The sequence below is a fragment of the Myzus persicae genome, unplaced genomic scaffold, assembly GCF_001856785.1.
Source record: "Myzus persicae strain clone G006 unplaced genomic scaffold, MPER_G0061.0, whole genome shotgun sequence".
Taxonomy (NCBI): Eukaryota; Metazoa; Arthropoda; class Insecta; order Hemiptera; family Aphididae; genus Myzus; species Myzus persicae.
Window position 1 is genome coordinate 89,792 of NW_019102121.1, and position 16,187 is coordinate 105,978.

General features: G+C 25.2%; 1 protein-coding gene across 3 annotated transcripts; it reads left to right on the forward strand.

The window, feature by feature from the left end:
• The first annotated feature begins 667 nt into the window (after positions 1–667).
• LOC111031337 (serine/threonine-protein kinase D1) lies at positions 668–14,394 on the forward strand. Of its 3 annotated transcripts, XM_022311229.1 has the most exons (18): positions 668–848; positions 4,163–4,325; positions 5,297–5,435; positions 5,722–5,862; positions 6,197–6,360; positions 6,511–6,760; positions 8,176–8,324; positions 8,423–8,487; positions 8,553–8,679; positions 8,747–8,882; positions 8,947–9,129; positions 11,191–11,310; positions 11,404–11,672; positions 11,988–12,171; positions 12,237–12,419; positions 12,528–12,613; positions 13,893–14,020; positions 14,221–14,394. In XM_022311229.1, the coding sequence occupies exons 2-17, from the start codon at positions 4,200–4,202 to the stop codon at positions 14,016–14,018; spliced, it is 2,448 nt and encodes an 815-aa protein (XP_022166921.1). In that variant the 5' UTR covers positions 668–848; positions 4,163–4,199; the 3' UTR covers positions 14,019–14,020; positions 14,221–14,394. The 3 variants fall into 3 exon arrangements, with proteins under 3 accessions (XP_022166921.1, XP_022166920.1, XP_022166922.1); XM_022311228.1 differs by lacking the exon at positions 14,221–14,394 and having other exon boundaries at positions 13,893–14,114; XM_022311230.1 differs by lacking the exons at positions 668–848; positions 4,163–4,325; positions 5,297–5,435; positions 14,221–14,394 and adding an exon at positions 5,529–5,652 and having other exon boundaries at positions 13,893–14,113.
• The last annotated feature ends 1,793 nt before the right edge of the window (positions 14,395–16,187 follow it).

Genomic DNA, 16,187 nt, shown 5'->3' on the forward strand with positions numbered 1-16,187 from the left:
CCATACGCGGCGCTTCTGTTCTACAACAATAATAATTGTCCGACACACAAAATTATACGATAAATCGATGAATAAATTACCGTGCCGGTGTCTACAGATAAACATAATATTATGTATATTGTATATATTTAAACGTATAACTACACCTGAGCCGCCGTTACAGACAGACAAATATGAATTCGGATTCGTTTAAAAATGTTGGATTTAAATCTTAAAATGATACTGTGATGTGTTCTATTTGGCCATGCGTCCGTGGTAAGCACCACAATTAATGATTAATATTTATAAAACAGTTCCACAATATTCTACTTCCAATAATAGTAAAATGTTTAAATTATGATCTGAAAATCATTGCGGGACAAAAATATAATCGACGTGATATTATATTGATATCGATTGTTTGTTACGTCCCCATTTTCGATTGTATGCAGTTTTTATCCAGTTGCATCGAGCTACCGAAAACCGTGAAAATTAGACCTGTATGGAAAAATAGCTTAATATGCATTCTGGCGTCATCTCGTACTGACATACGGCAGATTTAAAAGACCGGGAATAAATTCGACTAGACGGCCGTCTCAGGACGACGTCATCTCCCCCTATACTATAATTGTGTACAGTATATATAATATATAGAAGATAAAAAGATCAAGTGATAAGATGATACTTGTCTTTATCATTTGTTTCGATTGAAATTGATTCATACTTAGGTGAAAGTTGTCCTTAATGGAGATACCTAGCTGTTATTCTGTAAGAAATATGGCGAAGCTGGTGAAATACATTTTACGTTGTTGTTATTGTGTTCGTGAATAATCGTATTGAGACCGTACATTAAGATTGTTGCTATCCAGGTATGTTAATTTAAAGGACCAGAATTATATTAGTATTTTATTTTTGGTTTTTGAAATTTAGTAGAATTGAAAATAGATACATCCATAGATACCTATCTAATATTTTTGTGGATATTTGCTGAAATACATTAGGTGCTTGGTACTTAGTTATACTTGTACAGCCAATATGCAGCAGAAGTTATACAATTAATTTGTGATCATTTTTTTTATATGTACCTAGATATATCTTATTCAAATGTAACTTTTAACAAATAACTCTTAACAAATCAATGAATTTTGAACTTTAAATTGTGGTTCATTTAAGTACAATTTATTCATCATTTTTTTAACGATAAATTAATGTACATACCTACTGAATGACATTTCGTATTTTCTTTGTCAGTAGTTATAAATATTAGTCAGTAGGTCAAATACTATTTGAATTAAAAAATATTTATTATACCTACATTATAACATTTCAGAATGAACTCAAAAGATAAATGATACTTAGACCTATCAGAACGATTACCTATTATTATTAACAAATGAAGTCAGTAGATACCTAGTTATACCTACCAATTTAATTTAATAGCTAATGAGGATATACATTTATAAGTATATGTAATTTTTCTATAATTACATACAAGTAATATTATATTATTATATATACCTATTAGAATAATGTTCCTATTCTGTTCATAAAATACTAGAATAGCCAGGTTGGCTACATATTTCAGTTAATTTTATTAATTTAGGATACCATTTAAAAACTAAAGGACTGCTGAAAAAAAATATTCAACGCAAATGGAAAACTTCTTAGTAATTAATATAAGTTTTTTTTTCTAAACGATCACACATATTTTATTAAAACTGATTTAAATCTTCTATAGTAGGTAATTCATAAGAAAAAGACTAACTATTAGACAATTTATTTTATTGACATCGGCTAAATAATTCAGCCAAGTCTCGATAGCTCAAACTTCTTTCTTGTCCCTTGAAGTGTTTTTAAGTTGTGTTTGAGGTATATAACTTGAAAAATAGATAAATAAAAATTATTTTTATTTCTCTTGAAATTCAAGTTATTCAGATTTAACTGTAATACAGTTTTTATGCATACAATTTGTGATACTTCCTTGGGGCTAAAATTTTTACCCTCTTCCAAAAAATTTAACCTAGAAATAACGTCCAAATAATGACCAAATTTCATTATCATAGCTTCAGCTGTTCCAACTAGGTGATAAATTCTATTTTACCCAATTAACTTCCTTTGGGGTAAAATTTTGGGTGTTGCCTGTGATAAATTGAATGCCTGTGGATTTCATCCATCTTAAACTCTGATAAATGTAAACTGTGCCAATCAAAATCTATGAATTTGCATAAGGTTCATCCATTTTAGACCTTTGATGTTATATATTAAATAGTTGTAAAACCAGACTTTACTCTAGAAAAAATAAACAAAAATAATATAGGATGGTATATAGAGGTGTATCTCAGTTTGAGTATGTCTCAGTTTTAGTGCACTGACAAATCAGCTTTAGGGTACCTAGCTTTGTGAAATAATTTGACCTAGAATGGCAACCACTAGTCACAGATTTAACAATTAGTATATTTCTTACTACTTTCTAAACCTTTCTTATACATATTTAATAATATCTGAGAATTTCATCAAAATTAATCTAGTAGTTTTTGCGTATATAAGCTGCAAACATACTTTTAAGACATAGTTTCTTTAGTCGAGGCCATGTATACATGATAACTTGATGAATGCTTTTGCCGCATCTGACCAAGTAACTAATGACAACCATTTATGCACAAAAACAATTACTAATTTCTACTTTAAATATTATAACCTGCAACCAATGCCAACCATTGTCCATTTATAACAAAAATTATTTCAATTTTCACTATAAATCTCAAAATTCTCGTTTGAGGACTTCTTTAAAATGTGAATTTTAGAAAATCCTTTCTTAGCAGGTCTTCACTTTATAAAATGAAACTACTGACCAAATTTCATACACTTAGGTTCAGCTGTTCCGGCTAGGCAATGATGAATTTGTCAGTCAGGACAAGTTCTATTATATATAAAGTATATATACAGTATATGTATACATAAATTATACTATTTTGCTTGCTATATATTTTTATTATTATTAATCCTAATACTTATTATGATATGTAAACTTATAATTTTTAAGTAAAATAAATGTTGATGTTATCAAAAATGTTAATTTATTATATGTTTTTAGAACTAACTTAAATTACATCCTACGCATCCTACTGCCTATAACACTGAATTGTCTTGGTCTTTTATAAGTCTTAACTGATTTCCTGTGTTTTTTTTTTCAATGTATCTAGTACTCGTTCATGAAACTATGTTATTATGTAGTACAAATCATTTTTGACATTAAATGTTAAGGTTTAGCTGAGGTGTTTGTAGCTATGAATTTAATTTAAATTCATGGAAAACTTAAGAAAGTCTTAATAATTTTCTCGCGTTATTTTGGGGCATTAAAACTTGGTTAAAAGTACCGCCTAATATTTTTTGTGCTAAAATGTTCCTAGCCAAAATAACTTAAGCACTAATTAAAACTAATTTATAATTATACATTCAACATTATTTACAACAATGAAGTAAATTAAAAGCTGTACAAAAAATTGTTTTGTAACTTTAAAATAATAAATTAAAGTATTAATTTTGTTTAAGTTTAAAAATAGTTTAGTAAAATGATTATTTTTTTAACAGTACTAAATTTTGTCCTAATCCATTATTTTTGACAGCCTCATGATTTCCTAAAACCAATTTGATGAAAAGTCAAATTTAATTTATGATCATAGGCGTGCTCACGGGGCAGCAGAGGCAGTATATACTGCCCCTGGACTTTATTTGGGACTACCAGAGCCGGCAAATATTAAAAAATGGGCCTCGGTAAAATTATATTCCCACAAATGATTTTTTTTTTTTTTTTGGTCAAGTATAGATATGAATATTTTATGATTATAGAATTTATCAGTATAAAACTAATAAACCTGTCTACTATAAAAACTGTACAACTGTTTATCCAAATAAACAAATAATCAATACAATTAATTAATTAGAATTAATTAGAATTAATCTCTTGCTGCCCCTGAAACCGGAGTCTGCGCACGCCTATGTTTATGATAGGTATAAAATTAATATGATTTGCAAGTGATTTTCTTATTGATATTATTATGTCTTAATATATGTTTAAAATTGATATTATTATTGAATCTATTAATGACACTTAAACATTATTATTTACCAGTTGTTTGAATAAAACTATATTTACAAATCATTTATTTAATATTTGTTTCAGTTTTAATGTATGAACAATTTAATAAACATTCAGTGACATGGAAGAAAAAGATGTAACATTTATTTTGCAACTTGGGTTGATCCGTGATTCAGTAACATTGAATGCGTCTTCTTTTACTTTGAGAACTTTAAAAGAAGCAGCATGTGATTTTGTAAACATAAAAGTAAGTAGTAGCAATGTTTATTTAAACATTAAACACAATTTATTACATTATTATAAAAAATATTTTCAAATTGTATTTGTATTACGTTTAAAAATATTTGAAATTATTGTGAGTTAGATAGTAATATAAAGTTATCCATAATATACTCTTTAATATTTTTCTTCTCTCCCTCTAAATCTTTCTTTATTACTTGTTTGTAGAATTATTCTAGAACTTATCATCTAAATCTCAGATAGGCAGTATCACAAACGACAAATATAAATTAAATTATTATATTTCTATTGATAAGTTAGGTACATTAGTAATTACATATTTTTATTTTATTAACAATGTGGTACTGTGATCTATAACAGATGATTATTTTATAATTATAAATTATTTTTTAAACTGTCTACAAATAATCCAATTAATCAAAGAGAAAAGCATATATTTTAATAATGGTTTTAATATTCAAACTTCCTAATATCAACTACAAATTAACTCCATAATTTTAATTTATTTTCTTGTTTATATGAAGTTATCAAACGAATATTATTTATTTATTTCAATCTTCAAATGTAAAACAAAAATTTAATTAATATTCATTGTAGATTCTGAGCAAATTATAAAATTCTTTGTTTTTAATTAAACATTGAAGCAATTAAGGAAATTCAAAACTTTTGATTTCCACTATTAGAGTGAAATTTACCACAGATTGTACTTTAAGTAGGTGATTTTATAAAATTGTAATGTAGTTTTTAAATTTAGCTACAATTATAATGAAATTAAAGTAAGCACAATTTTTACAATATGTTGATGGTTTTACAAATTGAATCAAGCATTCAACAATTTTATCAACCTAGTATGATTCAACTAACTCTTATCTCATCTGTAAACTATCAAAAATTAAAATTAATTTCATCCCAATAATTATTTATAGTGTATAATATAATTGTTATATTTTAATTTTGTGATTCGTTACTTATTTGTAGTGTCCTGATCATGGCCTTACTCGATTAGCTGAGAGAATTTTACTGTTCCGACATAATTATTCATGTGATCAAATTCTTGTACCTGTAAATAATGTTATTGACATAAGTGATGAAACTATAATTGAAATTATTCTGTCAGGTAACTATAAATGTAATATTGTTCTATACTCTGTCTCAAAAGAAAATAATCAGTCTGCCGACCGATTTTCTTCAGTGCTGCGCTTCTTCCACCAACGACCCGGTGTTAGCTTGATCACAGGTTTCTCAACTTGCCAATCACATCATTCACGATGCATAAAAAGTGAAATGCTAATAAAAGTTGTTCTCTTTTGAGACAGAGTATTTATGTTTATATGGTAATCAACAATTTATACATTAGTATAGTTTTGTAATTCGGTACCTGTATTAATTAAAATTATTTTTAGGTCAATCATTATCTGAAGAATATGAGAACTCAGTTATTAAGCCACATTCTTTAACAGTACATTCATACAAAACTCCAACATTTTGTGATTATTGTGGTCAAATGTTATTTGGGATCGTACGTCAAGGTTTAAAATGTTCAGGTATTTAATGTACTTAACTAGTTTCATGCATATAGTCTTAACAACTCTACCAAATATTGAAGCAAAAATCTAATTTATTATCAAGTTGCTACATTATATTATACCCAAAGTGTCCATGTTTGCTGTATAAGGTGTCTGCTATTTATGGGTTTTAATCTCTGTTGTACATGTGTATTTTTGATAGTGATCTTACAAGTATCCATTATCGGACGATACTCTTAAACACTCTCACACACACACACACGACACACACACACACACACACACACACACACACACACACACACACACACATATAATGTATTTTAATATTAATTATTACTACTGTTACTAGGTTGTAACTTAAATTACCATAAAAGATGTGTTGTCAAACTGCTCAATGATTGCGGAGGTGGAAGCAGGCATAAAAATAGACATAAATCAAGTACTTCTAATTTGAGTGTTTCAAATCGTAGTGCATCAAATATTTCATTGATATCTGCAGTTTCAGATGAATCAGTAAGTTGAACTTAAAAAATACTATTATAATTATAATTTTTAATTTCATAATAATAATACTATGGTCAAATTACCAAATTTTATTCGGTTTTAACATTGTTTTATATTAAAATCTTCTCTTATTTTATTTAATTACTTTTTCATTCTTAGGGAATTAGTGGAAATTTATTAAATGTACCCATGAAAAGTAAAAGCCGATCACCATCACCTGTCAAAATACCACACACATTTGTTGTACATTCATATACTAGACCTACAATATGTCAACACTGTAAGAAATTACTTAAAGGAATTTATAAACAAGGGGTGCAGTGCAAAGATTGTCATTATAATGTACATAAGAAGTGTATGGAAGATGTACCAAAAGATTGCATTAGTGATTATCCAATTGATTTAAATGGTTAGTAGCAACCAATATTTTTTATGTATAATTTATAACCTAATTTATCAATTATGGCTGGGGTCACATGAGCGTCACATGTTATCAGAAGTTAAATGTAACATCAGTCTTATCATTTATCAGACATAGGCAACACTGAGTTATTAGTTATTAGTAATTGTAAAATTCAACAGACAATATGTAATGTACTTTAATAAAACCCATGTGTGTCCCAGTCTATATGTGCATAATTTAAACATAACATAACATGCTTAGAATTTAAATTAAGCGTTTATACATTTCTAAAAATGTTAATCAAAATGCATGTTGAAATTATATTTACAATTTATTTGCCAAGTTCTAACATAAAAAATGTCAAACACCAGAAGTTGTGTGCTACCCCAACTATTAAGTTTACTAAGTTACTGTAGTGTGGCACTTCATATTTTTGATCTTATATATATTATAGTTAACTGACTATTTTTTCCTAACACATAATCTTAGGTATTTACATTCAGCAAATTCTTGTGAAATCATAAGTTCTATTTATTTCTATTTTTAAATTCATTACTTTTTTCAGCTTATTATTGTATAAGACATTAACATTTTAAATTATAAACATTGTTTGAATAACTTACTTTTATATTTTTCAAGAAGTTCTATAATTATTATGTATTATTTTTACCCAGCTAATTTTATAAATACATTTTTTTAATTTAACTGTATTTATTGTCTTAAGCAAAAATTTAAAAATAATGCGAAGAAGGTAGCATATGAATATTGATCAAAAAACTAACCTCTACAACTATTAGGTATTACTTACTTCAAAACTTTGTTTATGTGAGGAGAATTATTTTGTAGATATATTTAATTTCTGTATAATAGCTTTTAAAAATATTATAAGAATGTATAAACTCATAGCACATAATATAATACTGTTATCAATTTAAATGTCTCTATTTAATGTATTATCTATTACAAAAAACAAAAAAATGTTATACTTTACTTAAATTGAAGTCATTAAGACAATTTTAGATTTGAATTAACTTAGATTACTACTTATTGGTAAAAATAAAAATGGATATATTTGGATAGATACTCAAAAAACCACGAAGACATAAATTAATCAATATCATGAGATATTTTTTTTTTTTTATCATTGACTCATACTTTATTTCAAAAGATATAAAAAATATTATTATTCACTTATGATATCCCTAATACTTTTTAAATTTATCTTAATGTAAAAAATGTTAGCTTATATTACTAATTTGATATAATTAGCAAAACTAATTGAAATAAAATAAATTATGTTGTATACTATTTTTACATTTAAAAATGTTATTTATTTTACTAAACTGTTTTAGATTAGATTGTATACAATTGTGATAGGAGTATTTTAATCTTCTAAATAATAATATAACATAAACATTTAGAAAGCGGTGTAGGCAGTGAATCTGAGCACGAAGGATCTGGCAGTAAAGGTGAAGACGATAGTGATGGTGAAAATAATACACCATCACCTCCGTATGTTGTTCCACCAATTGTACCCAATTCTCAGAATGGACAAAGTTCTTGTAATCTGGTAAGAGGATAAATAACTTACTTACATTGATTCTTTTAAAAATGAATTTATTTATATACATAGATATATTTGTTCAGTATGAATTATTATTGTTCTAGGAGACTGTAGGAAATTTCACAGATAATGTAAATCATACTCCTCAAGACGATTTAAATTATGTTGGGTAAAGTATCAGCCTCATTTTTCTTACTAATTATTATAATAACAAACCAATTTTTTTTTTATTAGTTCTACATCTAGTAATAACATTCCATTGATGCGAATTGTTCAATCTATTAAACATACTAAGAGACGATGTGGTTCAAAAGTCATCAAAGAGGGTTGGTTAGTTCATTTTACTAACAAAGACAAACAAGTATGTGTTTCCTAATTAGTAAAGTTAAAAACAGTATTTACATGTCAAGTATAATATTTTTCTTCAGAGAAAAAGTCATTATTGGAGATTGGATTCAAAAGCTATTACACTATTTGTTAATGACAAAACATCGAAATATTACAAAGAAATTCCTTTATCTGAAATACTTTACGTTAACAGTGCATTGGTTCCCCGAGCTCCTGGTAATATTCTAACAAACTAAATACATTTTTTCATTTTAGTTTTTAATGAAAATAATTGTTTCAGGCCCAATTCATTGTTTTGAACTCAAGACTACTAACCTTGAATATTATGTTGGTGGTGAAGAACATAACTTATCTGTTGGGATAAATGCAGAAGATGATTGCAATAGTACTTGGACCAAGGGAGAAAAAGACTGGGAAAGTATAATTCAACAGGCATTAATGCCTGTACCATCCAATCCTACAAGTTAGTAGTTTTATAAATATCCTGGGCTGCTTGCTAAGCTATTTGCCATCTTTGTCCTCAAACGCAACAATCTATCTCCCTAATTAACAATAATTCTTAGAGTTGTCAAATTAATAAAAAATAATATTTGTACCTCCAATGTGCAATGTCTAGTTTTAGTAACTACCCTAAAAATATCATTTGTTCATAACACTACTTAGCTTGTGTTCTCATATCATTATGTTTGTGTGTTTTGTGTTACATGTTATAGTAAAAATAAACAATAATAACATAATAAGCTGCACTTGTATATAATAAAACAATGAAATGAAATGTTTATTAGAAACAATTAATTTACTCAAAACATGTTATATTTTAACAACACTTTTACTAAGTTATAAAATATATTATAACATTATTTGTATATCACTGTATTTATACACAAATGCATGAATGTGCTTAAATGAGAATATCATAATATCAAATATTTTATTTAAAACCAATTACTTTTTATAAATTATAATGTTTAAGCCATAAATATTTTTTTATTAAAAATAGAAAGTCTTTGAAAAAACAGTAACTTGATACGATATGTTCTATATCAATAAAGCTTACATAATTTAATAAGTTTTAACTACTTAATATATTTATTAGTATGTATTGTTAAGAACAACACGATGAAAGCATTATACTTCGGAAGTTAAGATTTTAAAAAACATGGCAAAGTAATACAACTCAATATAGAGTTTACTAACCCTAACTCTTACTTTTCAGATGGATCTGATAACTAGGATTTTCTTAACAAAAAATTGTTTTTTTGTAACTTAAATTATTATACAAATTTTATAATTATTATCATGTTTGAATTAAAGTTTGTTTTATGGTATTAATTATTTTAGAGGATAGTCACTAAATAAATTCATGTAAATACTGTTCATTGTCAGATGGTAGCAGTTTGTGTATCACTCTGATTAGAAAATTGTTTATAAAACCACATAGTAGTACCGTATACTAAAAAAGTGGGAAAGTGGTAGTATAAAATAATGATTATATAACTGCCTGTGATGCATGGGTTCTCAAACTGCATGGTGCCAGTTTTGTGTTGTCAAATATGGTAAAATTATTAGTATTAATAATAAGTATTCAAATAATTTACTCAATTGGTTTTATTCAAAAGTCAATAACATTTCTGTTAGGATAGGGTTTTAACCCTGTCAACACCTACCACTGGATACTGTACTGCCTTATACATACATTTTATTATGAAGTATTCATACTCAAAATATCTTTACTTTATTATTTAAATGTTTGGACATTTTTATATTAATATTTCTACGATTGTTATGTATTTAGTACCTAATTTGTAATTAATATGTTTGTCAAATAAGCACGTTTTATAGTTTTTATAATGCCATCATTCAGCTATTTAATATTGTTTTAATAAAGTTTTTTTTACAATTATTGAAATGAACACATACTTGCCTTTAATTTTTCTTTTTATTAAAATATGTATACCTAATATTTTTATGAGGTCTTATTTTTGTAAAAAAAAGAGAAGTTTCATAATATCGTAATTATATGTTCATCAATTGAATAAATAATTGCGTGCATAAATTATTATTTATAGATATCTGAAAATATCTTATTTAATTAAACATAAACTAAAGTGTATTATCATTTTTTTCTAGCAAAAAAAAATTATATTATATTTCAAATAGAACACAACATCCACAAAATTAACTGTGCTGCTTGATGAAAATATATTTTGGACTTGTAAGTTATATTTGTGTCTGAATAATGAATGTATTTATTTGTATAGGTTTTCAAGTTAAATTAAAAAAAAACCTTTATTAATGTTGACTTAAATTAAATATTTACAATTACTAAAATATAACACACACACAAACATAATATTAGTACATTTGCTAGTAGATAGTTATTAGATACTAAATTAAATATATTTATTAGAGTAAAACTTAATTATTTTTTATAAATATGTTCCAAAATTGCAATCTAAAATAGTCATTTGTGGGGTTAGTTATTGAATTTAAACTTTTAAATAATATGTATATATTAATATAGTGTCACGTTCAGTTAATGAGTCTAATGAGCAACAACAAAATGTCACTGATATGAGTCAATTATATCAAATATTTCCTGACGAAGTGTTGGGTTCTGGTCAATTTGGGATCGTTTATGGAGGTATGTACTAGATACTAAAAAATTTTTAGTAAAAATGTACACATCTGTTTAATTAAATCTAAACATATGGTATACTTCATTTAATTATTACAGGTAAACATAGAAAATCAGGTAAAACTGTTGCTATTAAAGTAATAGATAAACTAAGATTTCCTACTAAACAAGAAGCTGCTTTAAAAAATGAAGTAGCCATTCTTGGAAAATTAGAACATCCTGGTGTAGTCAATCTTGATTGTATGTTTGAGACAACTGAGCGTATTTTTGTAGTTATGGAAAAATTAAGAGGAGATATGTTAGAAATGATATTATCCAGTGAACGTAGACGGTTATCAGAACGCATTACCAAATTTTTAATTACCCAAGTGAGTGACATTATTATGTAAATACATCTTATAATTATTTATATAGTGATTGTCTATATAAAAAAGATACTTAAAAAACTAAGACTTAAAATAATAAATCATGTAATCTTTAAAATAATGTAACATATATATTTTATATTTAAGCTACACATAATGTACGGTTATATTTTGTTTAATGTAGCAATATACAAAAAAAAATAAACTTTTTCCTACTAAAGATAAACATTATTTAATTTATTTAATTAATTGATACACCTTCCATAAACAATATTGTAAAAATAATTTGAGATTGATGCAATTTTTTTTTTGTCTTAGATATTAATAGCGCTTAAGCATTTACATAGCAAAAACATAGTTCATTGTGATCTAAAACCGGAGAATGTACTTCTCAGTTCAAATTCTGATTTTCCACAAGTAAAATTATGTGATTTTGGATTTGCTCGAATAATTGGTGAAAAATCGTTTCGTCGATCAGTAGTTGGAACCCCTGCTTATCTTGGTTAGTATAAATACTTAAGTATAAGTTTGAACTTGTAACTTAATGTATGAATAATATGATTTCAGCTCCAGAAGTTTTACGAAATAAAGGATATAACAGATCTTTAGATATGTGGAGTGTTGGAGTCATAGTTTATGTCAGCCTAAGTGGAACGTTTCCTTTTAATGAAGATGAAGATATTAACGATCAGATTCAAAATGCTGCTTTTATGTATCCAAGAAATCCCTGGAAAGAAATTTCACATGATGGTACATAGTTATTCATTACTTAATAATAGTTGTGTCTATACTGAAGTTTAATAACTTCTTTATGTTTTTTGATACATCAATATTCTAAAATTTATATTTATTTTTCAGCTATTGATCTTATAACCAATTTGCTTCAAGTAAAACAAAGAAAAAGATTTACTGTTGACAAATCATTAGTACATGTATGGTTACAGGTAAATATTTAACAGTGTTCTTTTTCAAACATTTGAAGTACTTTCATAAATTGTACTACTTTTAACAAATTTTTTTTTTTTATCAATTATACTGTTCCATTTTTTAATATTGTAGTGATTTTTATACATACATTTTTTAAATTTTTATTTTATTGAATTTATATTTGTATTAGGCTTAAAAACATATAGCCTTTGCATGTTGTTTTTGGATAGTTAATAAAATATAAGGGTCCAATACAAATCCAATTTGGCGTATAGGATATATAATTGTTGGGTTTGGATTTTTATTGGAAATGTTATTTAAAAAATAAAAATATTTATACCCAAATATTATGTGCTTTTACTTGATAACTGATAAATTTTTAAATAATCAGATGCCTTTGATATGAAAGCTATATAACATAAAGAGAAATATTAATTATAATTTTAAAATAACCATCTAAATTTAAATATTAAGTATAATTACAAATTTAAAATTTCGATAATTCAGTCAATATTTTAGATTACAATAAAATACTGCAATTTAAAAAAATAGTTCTACTTACAAAAATATTTTTTATGAGTATCTGAAGTATACATTTTTACCCATTTTTTTGTTTTTATAATAACTCATTTTTTGTATACAATGTTGTATCAATTTCAAATTTCTAATAATCTAATTTATCATACCCATTATAGTGACTCAATAGACCTGCTTATTGTAGAGCGATACAGTACACATCTTATGTTAGTACTTTGTTGTCTTAGTACGTATATAATTTTTATTTTTATTTTAGCTCATATTTTTAATATTTCTGTTTTTATAGGCCTAAAAAACTAAGCATATATTATTTTCAAATAAATATAAAAATACATAACAGTCAGAAGTTAAATTGACTTTAAATGTTTTAAGTTGTGTAAATAAAAAATTTATACAATTATAAGATATATACTACAATTAAAAATAAACATAATTCAATTATTTTGAAAGTTAAAACTTTAAGAAAAAACAATGACCATAGCTTAGGTATTGAATTTTTCCTCAAAAATTGTTATAACTTACATGTGCACTAGGCAAAATCAAATTTTGGCATCCCTAAAATAATAAAATTATCATTGTTTCAAAAATGCCACCCCCTTACTAAAGTGCCACCCTAGGATGATGCCAAGCTAGCTTTTACCTTGAGTTGGCCCTGATTACCTAAACATATTTAGTTATTTATAATGGTGTTATTCTCCAAATTGATATGATTCTTCTTAAGATACACACTTTTTATTATTAATGAATTAATTTTTTTAGGATTATCAAACCTGGTGTGACTTAAGAGAACTCGAAAAATCAACAGGAAATGGTGTTCGATTTTTAACACATGAATCTGACGATGCCCGTTGGGAAACATTTCAAAGGCATTCAAGATTTTTATAAGTGTAATCAATTTAAATACAAGATCATTTAATTTAAACATTCTTTCTATTTAAAATGTATCTCTTCTTTTTGATTAATTCCATTTTATTTATTAATATTTTACTTAAGAAATAAAAATAATATGCGATTGAAGTCTTATTTTATAAAATATTATATTTCAGATGATTTCAATAACTTTTAAAAAATATTTTAATATTTTTAGGTAAATTGCCGAAAAATCTCTGACATAGTATTTTGCAAGACTTGCTTTTTTCTGATCCTAAAAATGTATCTTAATATCATCTAATTCTTAATAGTCAGTATTGTCAAATAATGTGATTTTTTTCATCTAAATCCTTAGGTACAGGTATATAATTATAATTAACATACCTTTTATTTTATATTTATAATAAATAGTATTGTATAAATAAGTTTTTTTTATACTTTTCATTAAATTATAGTTTGTTTTAGTTATGTATTTGTTAAACCATGTATAAAACATTTAAGTATTATTCTGTTTATTGATAATAATTTTCTTTAAAACCAACAGCTAATAATTTTAATACAATTTTGGTGCTTTAACATAATGCCAAATTTGTAATTACTAATTATCAAATTAGTTTACATTATAACTAAGACTTTGTGAAGTTCTAGAAATGTCAATTTAAATTAATAAATACTCGGTTTCTTCTAAGTTAGTATGAAAATTATGTGTTTCATAGCCATACAGTATTTCAATATATTAAGTAACAAATATTTTAATACAAATTTGTTTTTCTTGTAAAATATTAATAGTATTTATTTAATTGTGCGAGTATATTATAGACTTTAATTTACCATATAAAGTATTTATGTTATGCAATGTTATCACATTTTTTTGTTGCTTTTTTAAATATAATTTAAATCCATTTTATGTATTTAATCTTTTCTCATACTAAAATATGAATAATAAACCCCTCTGTTATGGTTATACGACATTAAATCAATTTTAATATTATAAAAATGAAAAATTTGTACTAGATATAAGTTGCGGATCCAGGTGGGCCTAGCCCCCCCCCCCCTCCCCCAAGACCTTTTCAACATTTATTTTTAAATAAAATAATTAACAAAAAATATATCATAGTACAAATGTTATAGGCACCTAATCAATATAAACGATTCATCCACCGATACTAAAATTAATAAAATACCCATTATAACTATTTATTTCATATTGTAAGAAATATGTAAATTAGAACATTATAGTGCATGTATGGCTTAGAAGACATTTTTTTAGGAGTGCCCCCTAAATTTAACTCTGGATCCGCCACTGCTAGAAGTCAAACATTTTTCAAAATATTGAAAAATAGCTCTTTTTGTATACAATTAAATCACCTATAATATTATATAATAATTAACTAAACTTGAAACTGCACTTATTGTATCAATAATATAATTATTTTATACACTTTGTTTAAAGAAATGTATATATTTTCAAAAATTAGTTATTGTTTTATTAACCCGGTCAAAAACTGTTTTAGATGGTAAAATATTTAAACTGTTCTTTAATTCTAGATAAATCTAAAAATAGAAAAGAAAAAATATTTAAGATACTCAGAGTATGAGTATTTATTTATTACTTTTGTATATTAATAGATTTCCAACTGGTAAATTATTCATGCTTATGTTTTAATACTATTAAAATATTATAATTGTATTATTAAAACTCAAATATGTTGTAACTATGTATACTATTATTTTACTTATTAAAAATATGTAGCAAAAATTAATTGTAAATTTAATGAATATTAGAAGGAACACTTAATGACATAGTACAACACACAACAAATATTTAAATAAAATGTACTATATATTATATTACTATTATATGATATAGAATATATCCGTATCCATATTTATAGTAAATTTAAAATGTCCAGTTTCACACATGAAATGTTCATTCATTTGTTTTACATTTTTCTCAAATAAGGTCATTTTTAAATCAATAAAAATAACAATTAATAACAAAAAATAAATTAGCATCATCTCAGTTTGATTTATTGATAATCGAAAGGGACTACAAATAAATAAATAATTTATTATTATTATGAAATGGCCCAATTCTCCCAAAATATTGTAATTTAAATATACAATTTTCCCAATATTGAAATAAAAGTTAATTAAGAGAATTGTTTATTATATACATGTATA